At 45.6% G+C, this 21,516-nt stretch overlaps 1 protein-coding gene across 1 annotated transcript in view; it reads left to right on the top strand.

Annotated features, from left to right (window-relative positions):
* Window positions 1-19,138, top strand: part of LOC309358874 (vomeronasal type-2 receptor 26-like) — a gene marked incomplete at both ends in the record, with an annotated part of 208,931 nt that extends 189,793 nt beyond the window's left edge. The window contains 4 exons of the mRNA XM_081892142.1: window positions 14,313-15,179; window positions 15,466-15,693; window positions 17,320-17,446; window positions 18,210-19,138. Of these exons, the coding sequence (XP_081748268.1) occupies window positions 14,313-15,179; window positions 15,466-15,693; window positions 17,320-17,446; window positions 18,210-19,138 (2,151 nt within the window). The remainder of the gene's footprint in view (window positions 1-14,312; window positions 15,180-15,465; window positions 15,694-17,319; window positions 17,447-18,209) is intronic.
* Window positions 19,139-21,516: the final 2,378 nt, after the last annotated feature.

Genomic DNA, 21,516 nt, shown 5'->3' with positions numbered 1-21,516 from the left:
ATTCCCAAATCAGTCATTTCTGAGAGTCAAAGTTGGAAATATAGACCCACAAGCTCCCCCAGAAAAGAGGTTAACCATTCATGATGTTGGTATCATGTGGCCCAACTGGTTCAACCAGGTAAGAATTTATTCAGGATTTTCTCTAGTTTCTCTCAGTGTTCCAAAACTGCCTCATTGCAACACATTGAATCATCAATTATCAGAATCAGACTCGATCTGTTAAGGAAATATCAGGCTGTAGCACTGATAAAAGGAAAGCTATCTTGTTTCTAGCTCTATCTAATACATGAAATACCTGAACTCGCAAGGGGTTTGTTGAATGTCAAATGTTGCTGTATGTTAGCTATATTTCTAAGTCAGTAGAATGGTCCAAGAAGGTAAGACAAGAGATCATTGCCCTTCACAAAAAAGGTACAAGTATACAAAAAGAAAGAAAATGCAATGAATGTTGCCAGAGAAACCATTGGAAGCATAGTTCGCAAGTTCAAAGTTAAAGGAAGAGTGGTTAGACTACCTGGATGGGGCAGAATTTCCATAATTTCTATTGCAACTGTAAGTCAAAAGCACTTGAGCAATTTCTATACTCATGAGATACTGACCCAATGAGCTTTCAACTGAACATTTTCTAATTTGATAAGAGATTGGCATGCTAATCTCTGAAGAAGTTCAAATACTTACCAATATGGTTTTCATAAAGGCAAATGTACTGGAGTAATGATAAAAGTTCCAATGCTACAATTAGAGCAAGATTTAAGATCATCTTCAGATAAAACAAAAAACCTAAAGAAAGCTATTGCTTTACAGTCATTTTTACTATTTGACGATAAGTTCCAAACAATTTCCTTCTTTCATTTATGAACAGGCACAACCCACTTCTCTGTGTAATGAGAATTGTCATGTAGGTTATAGAAAGAACAAGAAGGAAGGAAAGCCATTCTGCTGCTATGATTGCTTTCCGTGTCCAGAAGGGAAGATCTCAAACAAGGAGGGTAAGGAATGCATCACTCACACAAACACACACACACACACCTGTCATTTTTTTCCCCCTGTGCATCAGAAGCTCATTTCTCTAATGGAAAAACAGTATGGAAGTAGCCAATATATAATCTGGCATCTCTTAGCTGCATTATGACAATTTGAGGACAGAAGACCTTTTTGTTTTAATAAGATTTGTTTTTTCCATTTTCATTTTCAGACATGGATGACTGTTTAGAATGCCCTGGAGATCATTATGCAAACAATGAACAGGACGGCTGCCTCCCCAAAGACAAAACATTCTTGTCTTATGGAGAACCGTTGGGGATCAGTTTGGCCACCTTTGCCCTCTTCTTTTCCTGCATCACAGCTTTGGTGCTTCAAATATTCACAAAGCACAGAGATACTCCCATAGTTAAAGCCAACAACCGCAACCTCACTTATATTCTCCTCCTTTTCCTTTTGCTCTCCTTCCTTTGTGCTCTGCTCTTCATTGGCCAGCCTCAGGAAGTCACCTGCCTCCTTCGACAAACTGCTTTTGGCTTGATCTTCTCAGTGGCCATTTCTTGCATATTGGCCAAAACTGCCATTGTGGTTCTGGCTTTCATGGCGACCAAGCCAGGGTCCAGCATGAGGAAGTGGCTGGGGAAACAATTGGCCAGCTCCATTGTTTTTTCCTGCTCCCTTATTCAAGCCACAATCTGTAGCATATGGCTGGCCACTTCTCCGCCTTTCCCAGACGTTGACATGCACTCAATGACTGAAGAAATAATACTAGAGTGTAATGAAGGCTCCACTCTCATGTTTTATTGTGTCCTGGCATTCATGGGTTTGCTGGCCATTGTGAGCTTCACGGTGGCTTTCCTAGCTAGAAAGTTGCCTGACAGTTTCAATGAAGCCAAATTCATCACCTTCAGCATGTTGGTCTTTTGCAGTGTGTGGCTCTCCTTTGTTCCAACCTACTTGAGCACCAAGGGCAAATACATGGTGGCTGTGGAGATCTTCTCCATCTTGGCCTCCAGTTGTGGATTACTGGCCTGCATCTTTTCCCCCAAATGCTATGTTATTTTACTGAGGACTGAGCTGAACAGCAGGGAGCAGCTAATAAGAAGACAGTTTTAAATAACCCAGAAGTCTGAATCATGCTTGTAATTATAGGTGTCTGTTATTGCTATTTTATTTGCATGTATGTAATTAGAAATCTGGGATACTCGTTGTAGTAAAGTTAGTCCTTTCCTAGTAGCTGTTGCTTTAATCTCTGGGCCCGTTGGCTCCAAGGGCCTGAGAGGACTACCATGGGAAAGGAATTGTTGGGCTAAATTGAAGGTTTAACACCTGTGTTCAAAGCTATGAGACCATACCCTCTGTAATGTTATCTACCCTTGATTGCTTGAGAATGTGCATCTTCCTATGCTCCACTAGTCTCCATGGGAAGGGAGGAAACACCTTGATCTAGGTTCTGAAGGCTTAATTAGTTCAGCTGCCACAAATTAGAATTATTAGCCCACAAGCTGGTCATTGGAGAATTCAAATGCAATCAATGGTTCTGATTGGGCTTGGGGGTTTCTGATTCCACGTGCAAATTGTGGATAAAATATCTAGAGAGTGTTTTGAAAGTGCACGCTCTGCTTTTCGCAAAGAATCGCCCGGCTGCTGGTGTCCACCAAAGCAGCCGTCTTTTCGTCCTTTTTTGCTTTTGCATTGAAGATTTTCTGAGACCTTTAGATGCGGATTTCTGAAAGACTTTAGCTATCCTAGCTTTGCCTTAGAGTATAGAAGTGAGTATATAGTCAGCTATAATTTACAGCGTTCTTATTTTTCTGTAGTTGTAATTTACCAAGAGATGTGCCTGCTTATTAGCATGTTCTTTATGTTTTTAAAATAAATTTTAAGAAAGAAATTTTCTTGTGCATTGTGTGTGCCTATCTGGGAGAATGGCTAATTCCAACGCCTAGACTTCTTGGTTGCACTATATCAAAGGATTTCTGCCTGCAAGTTTGTGGAAGCAACTTGTAGTTTTGGGGTTAGCCGGTAACAAAGGAGTACAGCTGACTCCCTTGAGCTGTGGCTTCTGGTAACCCTGGGTTGAGGGAGTGGTGGCAGCCTTACCAGTTCTATTTTGGCCTGTTTCTGGAAAAGTAAACGGGCTTGCCAGCCTTGCTCCAGATGCCTCCTCTGGCCGGAGAAGCAAAGACGGGTGAGGGAGGGGCAAGTAGCTGGGCGCCCGATTACTACACTCGTGTCCCTAGAAATTAAACAATCAACAAGTAAACAAATAATTGAAGAATTAACAAGTAAACGATAAAAACGATCTGGAGCAGCTCCAAGAATTCCTTTGGGAGAAACTGTGAGGACACAATCAGGACAGTGGTGAATTGCTTAATTATTTCCATCACTGCCACTGATGAGGATCAGTACTTATTCTGTGGCAATGCTTTTGAGCACAAGTGGCCTGGGACATTATCCTGTCTGCAACAAAATGATATCAGTCAGTTAACCAGCTATCTAACAGTTTAACCCACATTTTACCAGCTTCCTCACATGAATTTGAGGGAAGGGAGGAGACTTTGTCCAAAGCCTTACTGAAATCAAGATACACTATGTCCACAGCATTCCCCTGATCCACCAAGCATGTAACTCCATTAAAAAAGGAAATGTGATTCATCTGACATGGCTTATTTTTGAGAAATCCACGCTGGTTTTCTTAGAAGAGTTTGGATCGGATATCCCGCTTCATCACCACCCGAAGGAGTCTCAAAGCGGCTCACATTCTCCTTTCCCTTCCTCCCCCACAACAAACACTCTGTGAGGTCTTAGTAATCATAGCATCCTTTTGTAAGTGCTCACAGACTGTCTGTTGAAATATCTGTTCTAGGGTCTTTCCTGGTATCGATGTCAAGCTCACGAGCCAGTAGTTTTAAGAAAAACACTGGGGCCTAATTTAAATAGTGGAGTGTTTGGTATCAGGTGGGAGGGGCTTGTGTGTTCTGCTCCAGAATCAGCCCCTCCCTTCAGGGCTTTCCATTGAGTTTCAGATAAGAGGGACCATCTTCTTCTTCTTCTTCTTCTTCTTCTTCTTCTTCTTCTTCTTCTTCTTCTGCCTCAGAGTTGCCTTATGTTGTTGTATTTAGTTTCCCTCATTATGTCATTTTGTTAGTTTTCTTTATTATGAAAGCTTAGTTTACATTTATGGGAGCAACTTACTTTTTCTCAAAGAGAAATAAACTCTGCTGAGGATATTGAATATTTACAGATAAATTGTAAAACATTAGCAGGATTATTTTTATAACCTGCAGTTTTATAAGACCATATATTTACAGTAGATAATTAAATGAACAAGTTAAGTGAATTTGGGTATGCAGAAGATATTAAATAAATATGAAGGAACTGGCGAAAGAGAGGGAAGTCCAATTTTGAAATGTTAAATTGATTGTAAAACTAATGAAATGTATAAATTTTAAAAATATAAATAAAAAGCCCAAAAAAAGGAGGGGGACTCTGCTGCGGAAAGATGTGGAATGTCCAAAACTTGGGTGAGTGAGGGGATATTCCCATTTTTCCAGGACTATTGATTTTGTTAATCACCGCCCACCTCCACAACAGTAGTTATGAGATGGGGGGGCTCACTAGGGGCAAAATGGCTGCAAGCCAATGATCTCATCCCCTTCCTCCCTCTTGCAACATCCTGTTGGATGACATTCCCCCGTGAGATCTCACAAGGAGACGGGGAGGTCCAAGTGCATCTCCTCCATGGCTCTCTTGCCCAACTTCGCCAGGTAAAGATGCCCCATGTGCAATGGGACCCAAAGTAAGGTTTATGCCAAATATGAATTACCTTTATGTGAACTTAACTCTTTCTTGGCAGAGGCAAGACACATTGAGCAAAATTCCACTGGCAACTAAGAGATAATAATAGCTGCAAAATCCAGGAAAATCACTTTGAGCAATCTCGTTGTGCTGGTTGCAACTTCAAAGGCATAAACACATGATAATAATCACTATTGTCAGGGTTTCTGGGAGAGAGGAGGAGATGACAGAGGAGACGGAGAGCGAGTGGGAGGAGGGGCAGAAGGATGAGGAAGAAGATGACGGAATTCTGAGGGAATCCACGAGTCTGAGCAGCGAGTCAGAGGATTCTCAAAAGGGGGTTACCTTAATCAAGCAAAAGGGAGGAGAAGGGAGAAGCGGAGAGGAGCCCAGTGGAAGACAGACGCAGCAAGAGGCGTCTCAGCCGGAACGGAGTAAAGGGGGTGGAGTCGTCAGCCTCTCGGAGGGAGCAGGATTAGGAGAGAACAGAGAAAGGGGGTTGGAGCAAGGTGTTCAGCCGGAAAGGGTGGAGAGCAGAACAAGGGGTGGTGTAGCGGTCGAAAGAAAGGTCAGCAGCAACGTACGCGCGCCAAGTTCAAACGTAGAGGCGCGCGGAAGTGGAGAGAGCTCAGGGGAGGAGCCCGGCCCTAAAGCCAGAAGGAGGGGGGAAGAGGCGGCAGAGGATTCAGCCTCAGGCGAGTCACGGAGAGAGGGAACCCAGGGGGGCAGGAAGACCCTGCGGAAAAGAAAGGAGAGGAAGAGGTGGTCTAGAGCCAGGCTATTAAGTTGGTGTGGAAGAGGGGAGGAGTCAGAGGGGACTTCAGCGGTCTAACGTGACAGACGTACGGCCACGATGCTGAACTGTATGAGAAGCAGAAATCTTCAATAAACTTTTCCTGTAAATAAACTGCAACGGAGTGAGGTCTCTTGTGAGCTGGGACCCGTCCTGGGTGGCCGTGACAGTAAGTCCCCTCTCAGAAAGCAAAAAAAATTTTTTTGCGAAGCTCACGAACGGGAGCAGCCATGAGCGCTGAGGAGCAGCTGGTTGCACTGCGGGATCAGGTTACCGCTCTCACATCGGCAGTCATTGCTTCGCAGAAGAAGAATGACGACTTGGAGAAGACGTGCCAGGATTTGCAGGCAAGGTGGGAACACGCGGACAGGGCGGGGGCCCCAGGTTCCAGAGCGGAGGGCATTGCGCTTGGACGGAGGGGGGGTGCCCTGGTTCCGCATTTTAATGGCAACTTGCAAGACTATCCCAATTTCAGAGCGGACGTCGTATATGCACTGCATTTACTCCGTCACGATTTTAAAGATGAGGAGGAGAAAGTGGGGTTCATTGTTTCGCACCTGCATGGGGAGGCCAGGGCTTGGCTACGCAATCTGTGGCGCGAAGATGGACCGGCCCGTCGCAATTCAACTGCGTTCATCAAAGCGATGGATTCTTGTTTTCAATCCTCTGTGGATGTGGACATTGCGCGCCGTCAAATGCACGGGCTGAGGCAGGGGAAAGCGACTGTGCGCCAATACCACTCTAAATTTTTTGCATTGCTCACCGCCTTAGATTGGCCAAAGGACAGTAAGCCGGTCAGAGATCTTTTTTGGGAGGGATTGAGCCCCCCCATCAAGGATGAGATCGCTAGGGGGGACAGACCCCAGACCCTAGAAGACGTGGTGCAACGGGCTTTAGCTATTGGAATTCGACATGAGGGACGTCCGTGGCACGAGGAGGACGGGCCCCAAGCGCGTGCGCAAGCGAGGACTCTCCCTTTTGTGCACAGGGATTTCAGCCGTGCGCACCCCTCGCCAATGGGGAAGGACAGCGAGGAGCCGATGGAGATTGGTGGTGCTAGGGCTCAGAAGCCATCCCAGAGCCCTGTCCCTGGTGCAGCCAAAGCGAAGCCTCCTAGAGGAACCAGGAAGTGTTACATCTGTGACAGTGCGCACCATATGGCGAAAGAGTGCCCCCAGAGGCTCCAGAAGCACACTGCAGCACTGGCAACTGTAACAGCAGAGGTGCAACCAGGGGAGCAGCTTCAGGGAAACGACAGTGCCTGGCTGGAAGCAGAGCTACTGGGGCTCAGCCAGGCGGATCTGTAGACAAGCCCCCAGCATCACTGCAGAGCGTGGACCCTTTGCCTCCCAGACCGGCAGTTCTGCTCACAGCAACACTCCAGTTGCCTGATGGGAGACTCCTCGAGGTTCCAATAACGATCGATTCGGGAAGCAACGCCGACTTCGTGGGACTGCAGTTCGTTAAGCAGCACAACATGGCGCTCCTGCCTGCAACGACGCCTCTAAACGTGGTCACGGTAGACGGCAGGAAGTTGCTGGGGGGGCAAGTGGTGCAGCAAACCCCTCCCATGATGATGCAGATTGGCAACCATCGAGAACTTATTAGTTTCAATGTCACCCACTTATCGGACACACCCATCGTGTTAGGCATGAGTTGGCTGGAGAGGCACAGTCCCGCGGTTGCGTGGTACCAGCGGCAGATCACCTTTTGTTCATCGTATTGTGCTCAGCATTGCTTTCAGACCGATCAGGGAGGAGAAGCCGAGCAGCAGTTGCATCTGGGTATGGTGCAAACAGTGCCTCACAAGTACCAGGACTTCTTGGAGGTTTTCTGTGAGAAGGAAGCTGACAAGTTGCCGCCTCACAGACCTTACGACTGCGCGATTGATTTAGTGCCAGGGGCGCAACTGCCTGCTGCCAAGCTGTACTCCATGTCGGAAGACGAGATGCAAGAGCTTCGGGAGTTCATAGACCATAACCTCAAGCGAGGTTTCATCCAGGAATCTAAAGCAGCGGGTGGCAGCCCTGTGTTCTTTGTAAAGAAGAAAAACACGCCCCAAAAAAGGCTTATAGTGGATTACAGGTTCATAAACAGCTTGACTAAGCCCAAAGCTTTCCCCATGCCCAAGATTGACGACCTTTTAGCGACCGTCAGGAGGGGCAAGATTTTCACCAAGCTGGACCTACGTGGAGCTTACAATCTCATCCGCATCCGGAAAGGAGATGAGTGGAAGACCGCCATGTTCACCCCTCTGGGCACATACGAATACAGAGTCATGCCTTTCGGTCTCCAAAATGGCAGCCACGTTTTTCAAGCATTTATGCACCACGTGCTAGCAGGTCTCCTCTACAAGAAGTGTGTCTGCTTTCTCGACGATATCCTGATTTTCTCGGAATCGCCGGAGGATCACGATAAGGACGTGAGGGAGGTCCTGCAGAGGCTGAAGGACCACAGGCTGTACGCCAAGTTGGAAAAATGCCAGTTTGATGTCAGAGAGGTTGATTTCCTTGGCTACAAGTTGTCCGACGAGGGACTGGCCATGGACAGGGCTAAGGTTCAAGCGCTGTTGGACTGGAAAAGCCCTCGAAATCGGAAAGAGGTCCAGAGGTTCATCGGCTTTGCCAATTTTTACCGCAAGTTTATTAAAGGTTTTGCGAACGCGACGGCGGCTATCACTGACACCCTCAGTTCCAAGAAGAAGAAGTTCGTCTGGACCGAACAAGCGGAGCGGTCCTTCCGGACGCTTAAAGGTCTTTTCGCCTCCGAAGAGCAGCTGCTCCACGTGAATCCCGGCAGACCCATGCGGGTAGAGACCGATGCGTCAGACAGAGCGGTTGGGGCCGTTCTTTTGCAAGAGGATTCACAAGGCAACTGGAGACCGGGTGCGTTCTACTCCCGGAAGCTCAGCAAGACGGAGCGCAATTATACCATATGGGACAGGGAGTTGTTGGCCATTCATGCAGCTTTCAAAGCGTGGCGACACTTCTTAATAGGAGCCAAGCACACGGTGCAAGTCCGCACGGATCACAAGAACTTAGAGTATTGGCGGACGGCTAAGTTACAGACCCAGCGACACATGCGCTGGGCGGAGTTCTTTGCGGATTTCGACTTCAAAATAGAATACATCCCAGGAGACTCCAATGTTATTGCAGACGCGCTGTCCCGAAAGCCGCAATACTTGGAGGAAGCAGCTCCAATCGCAGCAAAGCACATTTTCGCACCGCAGGCGTGGACGTGCGCTACCATCGCAGTCGACCTGGACGCGGTGCGACGCGCGTTGCAAAGGGATCAGTTTGCACAGTCCAAGATGGAGGAGCTACGCGGAGGGTCGCGAGACAACGATGAGTTCCAATTGCAAGATGGACTTTTGACTCGTAAGGGTGCCCTTTACGTGCCCACCGACGATCTTCGAGCCAAGGTTCTGCAACAATTGCATGACGCCCCTAGTGCAGGCCATTTCGGCAAAGAGAAGACGATGGAGTTGGTGGCTAGAGACTTTTGGTGGCCCCAGATGAGAGGAGAGGTGGCGGACTACGTCGCCAGGTGTGATATCTGCCAGAGGTCCAAACCAGTGCACCAGAAGCAGGCGGGATTGCTAGAACCGCTGGAGACACCGCAGCAACCGTGGGAGAGGGTAGCGTTGGACTTTGTTACGGACCTGCCCAGCTCCAGAGGTAAGACGGCGGTGTTAGTGGTGGTGGACTTGTTCACCAAGATGGCGCATTTCATCCCTTGTGCCAAGGTGGCGACGGCAGAACAGACCGCAAAGCTCTTCATCGATCACGTCTTCAGAGTGCATGGACTTCCGCAGTCCGTCTTGTCCGACAGGGGGCGCCAGTTTGTTTCCACTTTCTGGCGAAAGCTTCTGGGCATCTTGCACGTCAAAATCAACCTGACATCGGCGAGACATCCACAAACCAACGGTCAAGCGGAGAGGGTCAACGCGATCATGCAGCAGTACCTGCGGTGCTACGCCAACCAGCGACCTGCGGCGTGGGTGGACTATCTGCCGATGGCTGAATTCGCCTACAACAACACGAAACACGCATCCACCGGGGTGACGCCTTTCTTCGCGAACAATGGCCGTCATCCCAGGACCTTCCCGAGATTTGCGGCACCAGGAGGGGGGGGGCCTCAAGATGCCGACCAGTTTGCAGCGGAGTTGCAAGAGGTGCACGAGGAGCTGCGGAGACATTTGGAGCTGGCAAAACAGGCGTATAAGGTGCAGGCCGATAAGCACAGGAGGGCGGGAGAGGACATCCAGATTGGGGACTGGGTGTGGTTAGCAGCCCACGCGATGCCGGCCAGGTCATTGGCCAAGAAGAAGTTAGGACACAGGCAGCTAGGGCCATATCAAGTTGAGGCTAAGATCAATCCGGTGGCTTTTCGTCTAGCCCTTCCGGAGGGTTCCAGGGTGCACCCGGTCTTTCATAGGTCGGTGCTCACTCCCTACAAAACCCCACACAGGTTTCAAGAGTCAGGAGCACTCCCAGAGCCACGTAGGAGGGCGCCTGAGGGGGGGGAATCGCCAAGACCAGAACCTCTTAACGAGGTCACAGAGATACTGGACTCGAGATGGGGGGAGGAGGGAGTTGAATATTTTCTAGCCAGGGAAGGCACTCCGGCCTCTGCCAATAGCTGGGTGCCGGGTTACGCGTTGGACGAACCCCTGTTGAAGGAGGAGTTCCATGCACTTTTTCCGCACAAGCCCATGCCCGAGGAGTATTTTGATGATTGGCTTTTCACGCCCACTTTGTCAGACAGCACGTTCGAGGGTTTCTCCTCACCCGAGGGCCATACGCCCGAAACAAGCCCGACCAGGGATCCGAGACTGGGGGGGGAGGAGACAGGCCCTTGTTGGTGGGTGGATCAGCCAAGGGAGGCATGGAGTCAGAGATGGATGGTAGGTCCTTGGCAGGCAGCGCCAGGAGAAGCAGTGATGGAGGAAGAGACTGTGAGGTCTGTGGGTGGGGAACCCGAGTTCGAACACACATATACGGAGATGACAGAGGAGAACGTTGAAGTGGACAACTTGTATCCTGAACCGACCCCGGAAGAACCACGTTTTCCTCAACCTGCACCCGGCGAGCGGGAGGGGGGAAGGGGGGGCTTCGAGGGGGGGATGGATGTCAGGGTTTCTGGGAGAGAGGAGGAGATGACAGAGGAGACGGAGAGCGAGTGGGAGGAGGGGCAGAAGGATGAGGAAGAAGATGACGGAATTCTGAGGGAATCCACGAGTCTGAGCAGCGAGTCAGAGGATTCTCAAAAGGGGGTTACCTTAATCAAGCAAAAGGGAGGAGAAGGGAGAAGCGGAGAGGAGCCCAGTGGAAGACAGACGCAGCAAGAGGCGTCTCAGCCGGAACGGAGTAAAGGGGGTGGAGTCGTCAGCCTCTCGGAGGGAGCAGGATTAGGAGAGAACAGAGAAAGGGGGTTGGAGCAAGGTGTTCAGCCGGAAAGGGTGGAGAGCAGAACAAGGGGTGGTGTAGCGGTCGAAAGAAAGGTCAGCAGCAACGTACGCGCGCCAAGTTCAAACGTAGAGGCGCGCGGAAGTGGAGAGAGCTCAGGGGAGGAGCCCGGCCCTAAAGCCAGAAGGAGGGGGGAAGAGGCGGCAGAGGATTCAGCCTCAGGCGAGTCACGGAGAGAGGGAACCCAGGGGGGCAGGAAGACCCTGCGGAAAAGAAAGGAGAGGAAGAGGTGGTCTAGAGCCAGGCTATTAAGTTGGTGTGGAAGAGGGGAGGAGTCAGAGGGGACTTCAGCGGTCTAACGTGACAGACGTACGGCCACGATGCTGAACTGTATGAGAAGCAGAAATCTTCAATAAACTTTTCCTGTAAATAAACTGCAACGGAGTGAGGTCTCTTGTGAGCTGGGACCCGTCCTGGGTGGCCGTGACAACTATCATTGTCAAAATTGCTGCTTTCCCCTCTCTGATGCAATGGCACCCAGAGCCAGTGAGCAAGACCAAGAATAAACATTTGAAAAGAGGTATAAAACTCTTGTGTTTGTCAGAATTGGATCTAGGAACAGGTAGGGCTCAGACATCTTTTGTTATTACCCTAAATTTTTATATGTTAGGTTTGGCTTCTACCAAGTTATTCCACCATGATTTCTAACCACAAATTGTGATACCATGATCATATTTGTGCCTCGTACTTTCTCTTCCTTTCTGAGTTCCAAACCACATATTATTCCTGTGGAAAACTTAACCTTATTCAGCTGTATGAAATAATAGAGATGCCCTGAAATGTATTGTCTGTTCACCTGGGCAAACAGATTGAGAATTCACGTGGTTATAATTTTGGCATCTTTTCACACCAACAGAATGTTTTATCATTTCATTTAATTTTTAAAGGAAGAAAGCAACAACAGCATTGCAATTCATAACTCTCTGTCAAAGGATAAAAGCAGACTATTTGGAAACACTGATGAACAAGGAGCTATTATTAGGGTACCAGCTTCCCTAACCAGCTGTACTGTATATTCATGCAGCAACAATATCACCCACCATTCAGTTGGGACTGGAGCAAAACTGATAGCAGTTGCATAGATTGTTACACTCAGAAACATGGCACTGCATCTTTGGAGGGACAGTTTTATGAACAGGATCATGCTGGTGGTAGCCTTCCTTCTTGTACTGCTGTGTCATACTGCATGCAACACACATTTTATTAATTTCAGCATGTTTGAGGATCCCCTCCCTATTCCTCATGGTTTTTATCAGCCCGGAGACCTTCTCATTGGTGAGATTGTTTCTCAAGTCTTATTCCACTCTAATACCCCATCATTCATGGAGCAGCCTTCACAAACGATGATTGACGATCCTTTGTAAGACACTCGTATTCTTCTTCGTATTCCTCTTCTTCTTTTCTCCTCTCTCTCTCTCTCTCTCTCTCTCTCTCTCTCTCTCACACACACACACACATACACACACACACACACACACACACATGGTGCAGGTCATTAAGGAATGCTGTGCTTAATTTTAAGTGTAAGAAATGAGGGACTGCAATTGTTATACATCATATTTGATACAACTTGTAAGATTCCTTCAGAAGCCAATTGAGAATGAATGGTCCCTCTGTTTTGTTTTCCTCCTCTAGGAAAAAAAACACTTGGTGGTTTATACCCCTACTCACTTTTACCACAGAACTCCTGGTATTTTTAATTTTCAATTTCTTAGTGCCATAGTAAAGAGTAAAAATATAACATAGTAAAGAGTGGGTGGTGCTGTGGTCTAAACCACAGAGCCTCTTGGGCTTGCCAATCAGAAGGTTGGCAGTTCGAATCCCCACTACAGGGTGAGCTTCTGTTGCTTGGCCCCTGCTCCTGCCAACCTAGCAGTTCGAAAGCATGTCAAAGTGCAAGTAGATAAATAGGTACCGCTCTGGCCAGAGGAGGCTTAGTCATGCTGACCACATGACCTGGAAAAACTGTCTGCAGACAAACGCCAGCTCCCTTGGCCTATAGAGCGAGATGAGCGTGCAACCCCAGAATCATCTGCGACTGGACCTAACGGTCAGGGGTACCTTTACCTTTCCTGAAGAGATAACACAATGTTTCTTTCTCCTCTTGTTTTCTGACATCTAATTTGCATATCTTTCTCTCCCACCCTGCAAAGAAACAAAGTTGGGTTTATTTCTGTAACTAGAGGCACACTGGAAAATACACAAGAGAAGGACTGTTAATAAATCTGACTCTCTGAAAGAGTATGCTTGAGATACATATTTATCTCTAAAGAAAATATTGTCCCTAACTTTCAAATGTTCATGTCTTCTTCCTACTTTCAAATGTTTAAGCGTACTGGAAAAGTATTAGAAAAGCTTATGCTTGTATAAAATGGATTGATAGTACTGTCTATAACCCTGTGCAATTAAAAACTACACATCAATCTTGGAAGATGCAGCTGAGTGATGAGGAAGAGTACAAATTTGCTTTTAATGCGATTGTTACTTTATTAACTCTCCTTACAGCTCAGTCCCAAAGAATTATCAGCACATCCTGGCCTTAGCATTTGCTGTCAAGGAGGTAAACGAGAATCCCAACATCTTATCCAATATTTCTCTAGGGTTCCACATCCTCAATAGCTATTATGCTGCCAGGATGACCTATAAGGTGACAATGAACCTGCTTTCCACACAACATAGGTTTGTCCCCAACTTCAAGTGTGACAACCAGAACAATCTGATAGCACTCATTGGAGGGTGTATCTCTGAAATCTCAGCCAACGTGGCCATCTTTTCAGCAATCCACAAGACTCCACAGGTAAGCTGGGTGAATGAGATTTTACAACTGTGGCACACTATCCGGATTTCAGAAAATTCTTTGATTGAAGTGTCCATGTTATTTTGGTTTATCCAATGGGTAACATGCAATTTAACCATATAGGCAGATGGATTCTGACCACATCAAAAAACTGTACTCAAAGAATGCTCATTGATGGTTCCCCATTAAAGTTGGGAGGGATATAAACTGGGATGCTTCGGGGCTCTGTCTTGGGACTCACCTTCAAAATTTCTATCAATGACCTAGACAAAGGAGATCATCCATATAATTCATCAGTGACAAAACCTGAGAGGGAAACGGGAAACTTTGGATGACTAGAATAAAATTAGAATGATGTTGATGCAGTGCAAATCTTTGTTGCAAGTAATATAAGGAGATCAAATAGAGACATATGAAGCATACTTCTTTTAGGATAAAGAAACCCTTCCAATACGTATATGTTTTATTTCAGCTCACCTATGGATCATTTTGGCCAGAGCAAAGTGTCAAACTGCTGTTACCATTGTTGTACCAGATGGTCCCAAATGAAGCCCACCAGCAAATGGGAGCTGTGTGGTTGCTTCAGCATTTTGGATGGACATGGGTTGGACTTGCTGCTGTGGACGATGACAAAGCAGACAGGTTTCTGCAGGCAATGGTGCCAATCCTCTCCCAAAATGGTATCTGTCATGCCCTCATAGTAAGAATACCAAAATGGAATTATGTGGACGAGATGATAGACTATGCTTTCCAACACTTGGAAAGTTATATTACTTTGTTTGAGAGAAAACCCAGTGTATTTTTTATTTATGGAGAACACCCATGCTTTCAGGTATTGATAACAATGCTGTTTATAGCACCCTTAATTGGCATTTCACCCGTGGGTAAAGTGTGGATTGCTACATCCCACTGGGATTTTGCAGCACACTCCATACAGAAGAACTGGGATATGCAAACCTTCCATGGTTCCATATCCTTCACCGTTCACTCAAATCAGCCATTAGGATTCCAAAGGTTCATTCAAATGTTAAGACCTTCCTGGGCCAAAGGAGATGGTTTTATCCAAGACTTCTGGGAACAGGCATTCGACTGCTCATTAACTGTTTCTGAAGGGAGGGAGAAGGAGGAAGATAAAAAGAAAACCTGCACTGGGGAGGAGAAGCTGGAGAGCCTTCCTGGCATTCTGTTTGAAATGAAAATGACAGGCCACAGCTACAGTGTTTACAATGCCGTCTATGCTGTGGCGCATGCTTTGAATGCGTTATATGAATCCAGCTCCAGGTGGAGAAGAACAGCAGGAGGAGAGAAACTGGTATTTCAAAATATGCAACCATGGCAGGTAACTACAACCCAACACTTTTTCTTTTTAAAGCCAGCTAGCTGTAGATTGCTGTGAAAGGAACTGTCTGCTTGAATAATTCATTTAATCCAAAAATGTTTGCGGCTGTATTTCTATTTCATTTTGGATCACGGTCATTCATATTATAAAATAGTGGCTGTTTAAAATTGAGACAAACATAAGGATTAGAATGTCAGGTAGATAAAGTCACCAAAAAAAGTATGATATAAGCCTTTGTGACACTCAATGAAATCATTTCAAGACTTCATATGCTTTTCCAATCTAGGTCCATCTCTTTCTGAGTAACATCTTATTCAATAACACTGCAGGAGACACTGTGCATTTTGATGACAACGGAGAATTAGTGGCTGGTTTTGACGTCACAAACTGGGTGATGTTCCCCAATGGCTCAGTGGTTAGAGTCAAAGTTGGAAGACTAGAACCGCAGGCTCCTCCAGGCAAAGAGTTAACCATTTATGAAGACCAGATTATATGGCATCCAGTTTTTAATCAGGTGAGATACAGCTGGAAATACCTGGTTATATTAAAAGAGAAAAGCTCAGTGTTTGCCAGTGGGTGATTCTACCTGCTCTTCGTGTCCTGAATAATGCAAGGTTGCAATGTTTTATGATTATATGGCGCAGTTCCTTCCCTTATTTGTAGCAATGCAATAAAAGGAGAGTTCAATCTTTCAAGTCTTTTTGTTTGTTACCATTGGCCATTACAATAGAAATCAAAAATGTAACAAGACCCTCAAAGATTATGTTAAACTATATCAGTGTTCAGAACTGCATATTACCCAACCTTAAATTTGTTTAAAACCGAAGACTCGGTTTCCTGGGATCAAGAAATGGGGCATTTGGAGAGGGTCTCTCTCATCCGATTCCCCCAAATTTAGTTTCCTCAGATAATTCAGATTTTTAAAATGGCAGTTTACACTGTTTCTGTGACTTTCATGCTGCTTCTGCATATGACACTATCCTATAGGTAACAAAGTTCTTTGGAGTTTACACTTTCCAATTCCCAATTCTATGAGAATGGGATGGATGAGCCCTAGCCGAAAAAGACACCTTTTTCATCTCTGAGATCCAGTGTGGTGTAGTGGTTCAGAGCGGTAGTCTCGTAATCTGGTGAACCGGGTTCGCTTCCCTGCTCCTCCACATGCAGCTGCTGGGTGACCTTGGGTCAGTCACACTTCTTTGAAGTCTCTCAGCCCCACTCACCTCACAGTGTTTGTTGTGGGGGAGGAAGGGAAAGGAGAATGTTAGCCGCTTTGAGACTCCTTAAAGGGAGTGAAAGGCAGGATATCAAATCCAAACTCTTCTTCTACTCTTCTTCCTCTTCTTCCTCTTCTTCTTCTACTCTTCTTCCTCTTCTTCTTCTTCTGGGGTTTCCTTGCCATGGCAAGCTCACTTCCCTTCTGAAGCACAAACTAGGATTTCTAGTGTTATAATTCAAAGCCAACAGTCAGCTGTTGCAGACTGGCCATTTTCAAGCTACTCCAATTTTCTTTACTTTTTCAGCCCTCTGCAATTAGAACCTACTTATTGGCAAACTCTCATTATTTTTAAGAAGTCAACAATCCTCTTTTGTCTCCCGCTTCAGCCTGAGCTGGAAGAGAATATTATGGTTTGTAAAGCTTGACTTATCTTTGACAGAGGCTGTGACAAGCCCTTCAAGTTCCTTTCCAAACTCATCTTGCTTCCTTTTTCAAAATCATGGCTAGACCCTCCAATGCTATCAGTCAATTTCAACAGCCCACTATTTTCAGAACAGTTCTTTCCAAGACACTTGTTTAACCCTCACATGGCTGGTATAATTTAATTGTTATAGTGAAGATGAGCCTATTGGCACCAGTCCTCCATTGTGCTCTCATTGGCTTACTGTGGCATCCTCCATATTTGGGTGGCTCAGTGCCTGCATCAGGGGCCCTTCTCTATTCATGCAGCCTTCCAAATCTATCGACATGGCCAACACAAGCAGAAATTCAGCAGAGAAGACCCCTAGCTGCATACACTAAGACCCCAACAATTGGGAGGTTGCAGAAAGGGCTTGCAAGGGTACGGCTGGGGGAGCAGAGCCAGCTAGTTTCCCCTCACATATATGAAACACTCAATCTCTTGTTGCTTATACCACTAAGGTGCTGCCTGCTTCTGTGTGCAATGACCACTGCTATCCTGGCTACAGCAGGAAAAAGAGGGAAGGAGAGAATTTTTGCTGCTATGATTGTGCTCCATGTGCAGAAGGGATGATATCTAGCCAGAAGGGTAAGGGGCACGACGCCAAGAAATTTCCACAGCATGTATATTTATTAGATTTGTTTGGAGAACGTCTATCCCGCAAATATTTATTAGGACAGTTTGCAGAACAGAATTCTTTAGATCTCTGGGTGAAAGGGAGCCCATCAATGTAATATTAACTTAAAGTAACTACATAAATATATGTATATATAATAATAAAATCTGGAATTTAATAGTCAAAATGCCTTTCTGAATAAAAAAGAGGAAAGTGGCTTCCTGGACCAGGGAGTGACATAAACACTGCAAAGGCCCTTTCTGAAGTCACAGGACCTATTCAATATATATTCTACATGGGTAGATTGGGGACTGCTTTTCCTTTTCACAACCAGACCAACCTGTATTTCAGGCGCTGACCAGACAAAGTCCTCTTTCCATATACAGTGGTACCTCTGATTATGTACTTAATTCATTCCGGAGGTCCATTCTTAACCTGAAACTGTTCTTAACCTGAAGCACCACTTTAGCTAATGGGGCCTCCCACCACTGCCGCACCACCGCCGTGTGATTTCTGTTCTCATCCTGAAGCAAAGTTCTTAACCCGAGGTAATATTTCTGGGTTAGTGGAGTCTGTAACCTGAAACATATGTAACCTGAAGCGTCTGTAACCCAAGGTACCACTGTATCTGGTACCTGGCATATAAGATAAAATGTAAGACAACCAAGATTGTTTGGGATACATTATCAGTTGACTTCCTGCCATTTTAAATGCTGATTCATTCATTTTTTCCAGATATGGATGCCTGTATCAAATGCCCAGAAGATGAATATCCCAACAAATACCAAACTCAATGCATTCTCAAGGTTTTAAATTACCTCTCTTACAAAGAAAATTTAGGGATCATCTTAGTTGCCTTGGCCATGTTTTTCTCTTTGGTCACAGTTCTGGTACTTGGAACCTTTGTGAAGCACAACAACACTCCCATCGTCAAAGCCAACAACCGGACCCTCACCTACATCCTCCTCCTCTCCTTTCTCCTTTGTTTCCTCTGCTCTTTTCTCTTCATTGGACAGCCTGAAAAGATTCTTTGCCTCCTCCGACAAATGACTTTCGGGATTGTCTTTGCTGTCGCCCTGTCCTCTGTCTTGGCAAAGACCACCACTGTGGTACTGGCATTCTTGGCCACCAAACCCGGATCCAGCATGAGAAAATGGGTGGGGAAAGGGCTGGCAAACGCTATTGTCTTTTCCTGCTCCTTTATCCAAGCTGCAATTTGCATTTTTTGGTTAACTACTTCTCCACCATTCCCAGACAGGAACATGTCCTCGATGAATGGGGAAATCATACTGGAATGTAATGAGGGATCAGCTGTCATGTTTTATTGTGTCTTAGCCTATATGGGCTTCCTGGCCATTGTCAGTTTCTTTGTGGCTTTTCTAGCCAGAAAATTACCTGACAGTTTCAACGAAGCCAAATTTATCACTTTCAGCATGTTGGTGTTTTGCAGTGTTTGGTTGTCCTTTGTTCCAACCTACCTGAGCACCAAAGGGAAATACATGGTGGCTGTGGAGATCTTCTCCATTTTATGCTCCAGTGCTGGATTACTGGGTTGCATCTTTTCTCCCAAATGTTATATTATTGTTTGGAGGCCTGAGCTGAACAACAGGGAGCAACTAATGAGTAGAAATAGAGAAAGGAAGGAAGGAAGATCACCTTCTTAAGTAAATTACTTCGTAAATGTTGATGTAAGAGATATGATGAGAATTTGAGCAGGGGTACTTCTTTAAGCATAGAACAATCCTGATTTTTTGTGTGACGAGTCGAACTGGATTAATTTCTTTTTATATATAAATTTTATTTTCTATTTTACTTTAACAAATTAATTAAATACGTAAACATATAATCCCTTTTGACTTCCCTTCCCCCCACTGTGGATCTTAATGTAATGATTCCCCCTTCTACATCTCTTTCATAACTCTATTTTTATAAATCCTTTTTCAATCCATAGTTGGATTGAACAATATCCATTCTTTTAACCAGCAAAGACAAGACGCCTCAAAATATAATTTCAAATCTGGTAAGGAGAATCCACCTCTCTCTTCGGCATCAGTCAATAATTTATACTTTGTTCTTGGTTTCTACCCCTGCCATATAAACCTAGTGATATCTTTTTGCCATTCTTTAAAGCATCTTGTATTGCTGGTTGACAGAACAATTTTATGGGGTTAAAAACTGGTCTCAGCTTTATTGATTACACATGGAGGTTGGCCTGGGTGCACCTCTCACAATTTTTGAGGTCAGAAACCTCTGCCAGGATAAAGTCAATGCTTTTTCTGTTGACCAAGTCATTCTCTTCATCTCTTGCTCAACTTATGGGATAAAGGCATTCCAGCGCATGTCCCACTGGCCCATCCAGGTGATGCATGCTCTGTCTTCCAAACCCAACGTCATAGATGCAGCATAAGGATGGGCACAGGGCAAAATCCTGTGTCCAAATCGCCAGATGTGTCTGCGATTGATAGATGAAATGAAAACCATTACACAGAGAAGATAAAGTCAGAGATTCTGGGTCTGAGGTGGCATTTCTAGGTGCATGAGCACCAGTGGGAAATAAATATTGAACACTTGTTTTGAAGTCCCACTTGGAAATGTGACAAATTCATTTTCTGAAGCAAGCTGGATGTGGCTATGTATCTTCACGTGAATGATGATTGAAAGGATTAAAAATGTTCATACTGTTCTGCCATGTTATACAGGATTTTTCAGCAACATTCTGTGATCAGCAGCCTTCCTTGATTACGTATAGATATATGTATAATATAGTTTTCAAATAAATACATAAAGTATAGACTCGGCAGAAGTTACATGTTTCACACTGACCATCTCTCTCCATGAAGGGATACACCTTTAGCACCCTACTATATTAAACTGATTTCCTCACTAAAATTTAAACCATGTGCATCACAGTTATCTTTAGGATTGCTTCATAAAATAACGCTATCTTACGTTATATTGCTGCTATTCATAAGTATAGCGACTGACAGATCAGATGATTTCTGGATTATTCTACAACCATTCATTACACTGAACCACGGTGCCATAGATCCATGACAGCAGCCATCGTTTTCTCGATGTAACGCAAGGCAGGTCATCCTCCTCAGACCATCACAGGATGTCTCTGGGCTATTCACAGATCCAGTCTGCAAAGTGTGCACTTGTAGTCACAGGTACTAGGTGCAGTGGAGAGTAGTAGGGTAATTGGGGCACTACTCTGAAAATTTCCATATTTCCTCCCCGAATCTACCTGCAGGACCTCAGCAAATCATGTGGTGGTTCTGTCTATTACTGACTCTGGCGCCACCTCCTGTTGGTCTCCTTGCCTTCTCCTTCCCTAATAGTCCCCATGAGCAGCAGCTGCCACTAACTTGCTGTTTCAAGGGCTGCAAGACAAAAAGTTTCAAAACATGCCAAGAGAAAAGGAATTCAGACTCAACATATTCCTCCTAAATCCCCACATGAGAACATTGCTCTATATTCAAAGCACAAATACACAAGATACTTGAACTGTGCATTGCTGGTGATTACTGTTTTAATCATCTATTCATTTAATGTTTTTACCACTGTTACATTCCATTGGTTCCATGTCTTATTATGCATGGTTGCTGTATATACAGTGCATTGTTAAACTATGGAAGTCACTCCCACAGGGGGCAGGGATGGCCACCAGAATAGATGGCTTTAAAAGAGCCCTAGATGAATTCACAGAGGAGAGGACTATTGATGTCTCCTAGCCAGGATGGCTCAGCACTGATGCCACAGTTGGAGGCAGCCATGTTCCTGAATACGAGTTGCTGGAAACCGAAGGAGGGGAAAGTGTTCTTGTGCTTGAATCCTGCTTGCAGCTTCCCCTTTGAGGCATCTGGTTGGCCACTGTGAGAACAGGAGGCTGGACCAGACGGGCTATGGGCCTGATCCACCAGGCTCTTCCTGTGTTCTTTTGTATTACAGTGTTTAGATTTGGATTATTCTGCAGACCACTTTCAGCACAGATTCACTTGTGAAAAATGCTGTATAGAAATAGCCAATGACAAGCGAGGGA

The sequence above is a fragment of the Podarcis melisellensis genome (assembly GCF_964234715.1).
Source record: "Podarcis melisellensis genome assembly, chromosome: 16".
In the NCBI taxonomy this organism is placed as follows: Eukaryota; Metazoa; Chordata; class Lepidosauria; order Squamata; family Lacertidae; genus Podarcis; species Podarcis melisellensis.
Note: the sequence above shows the minus strand (reverse complement) of the source record. Positions and strands in the feature narration are given on the sequence as shown.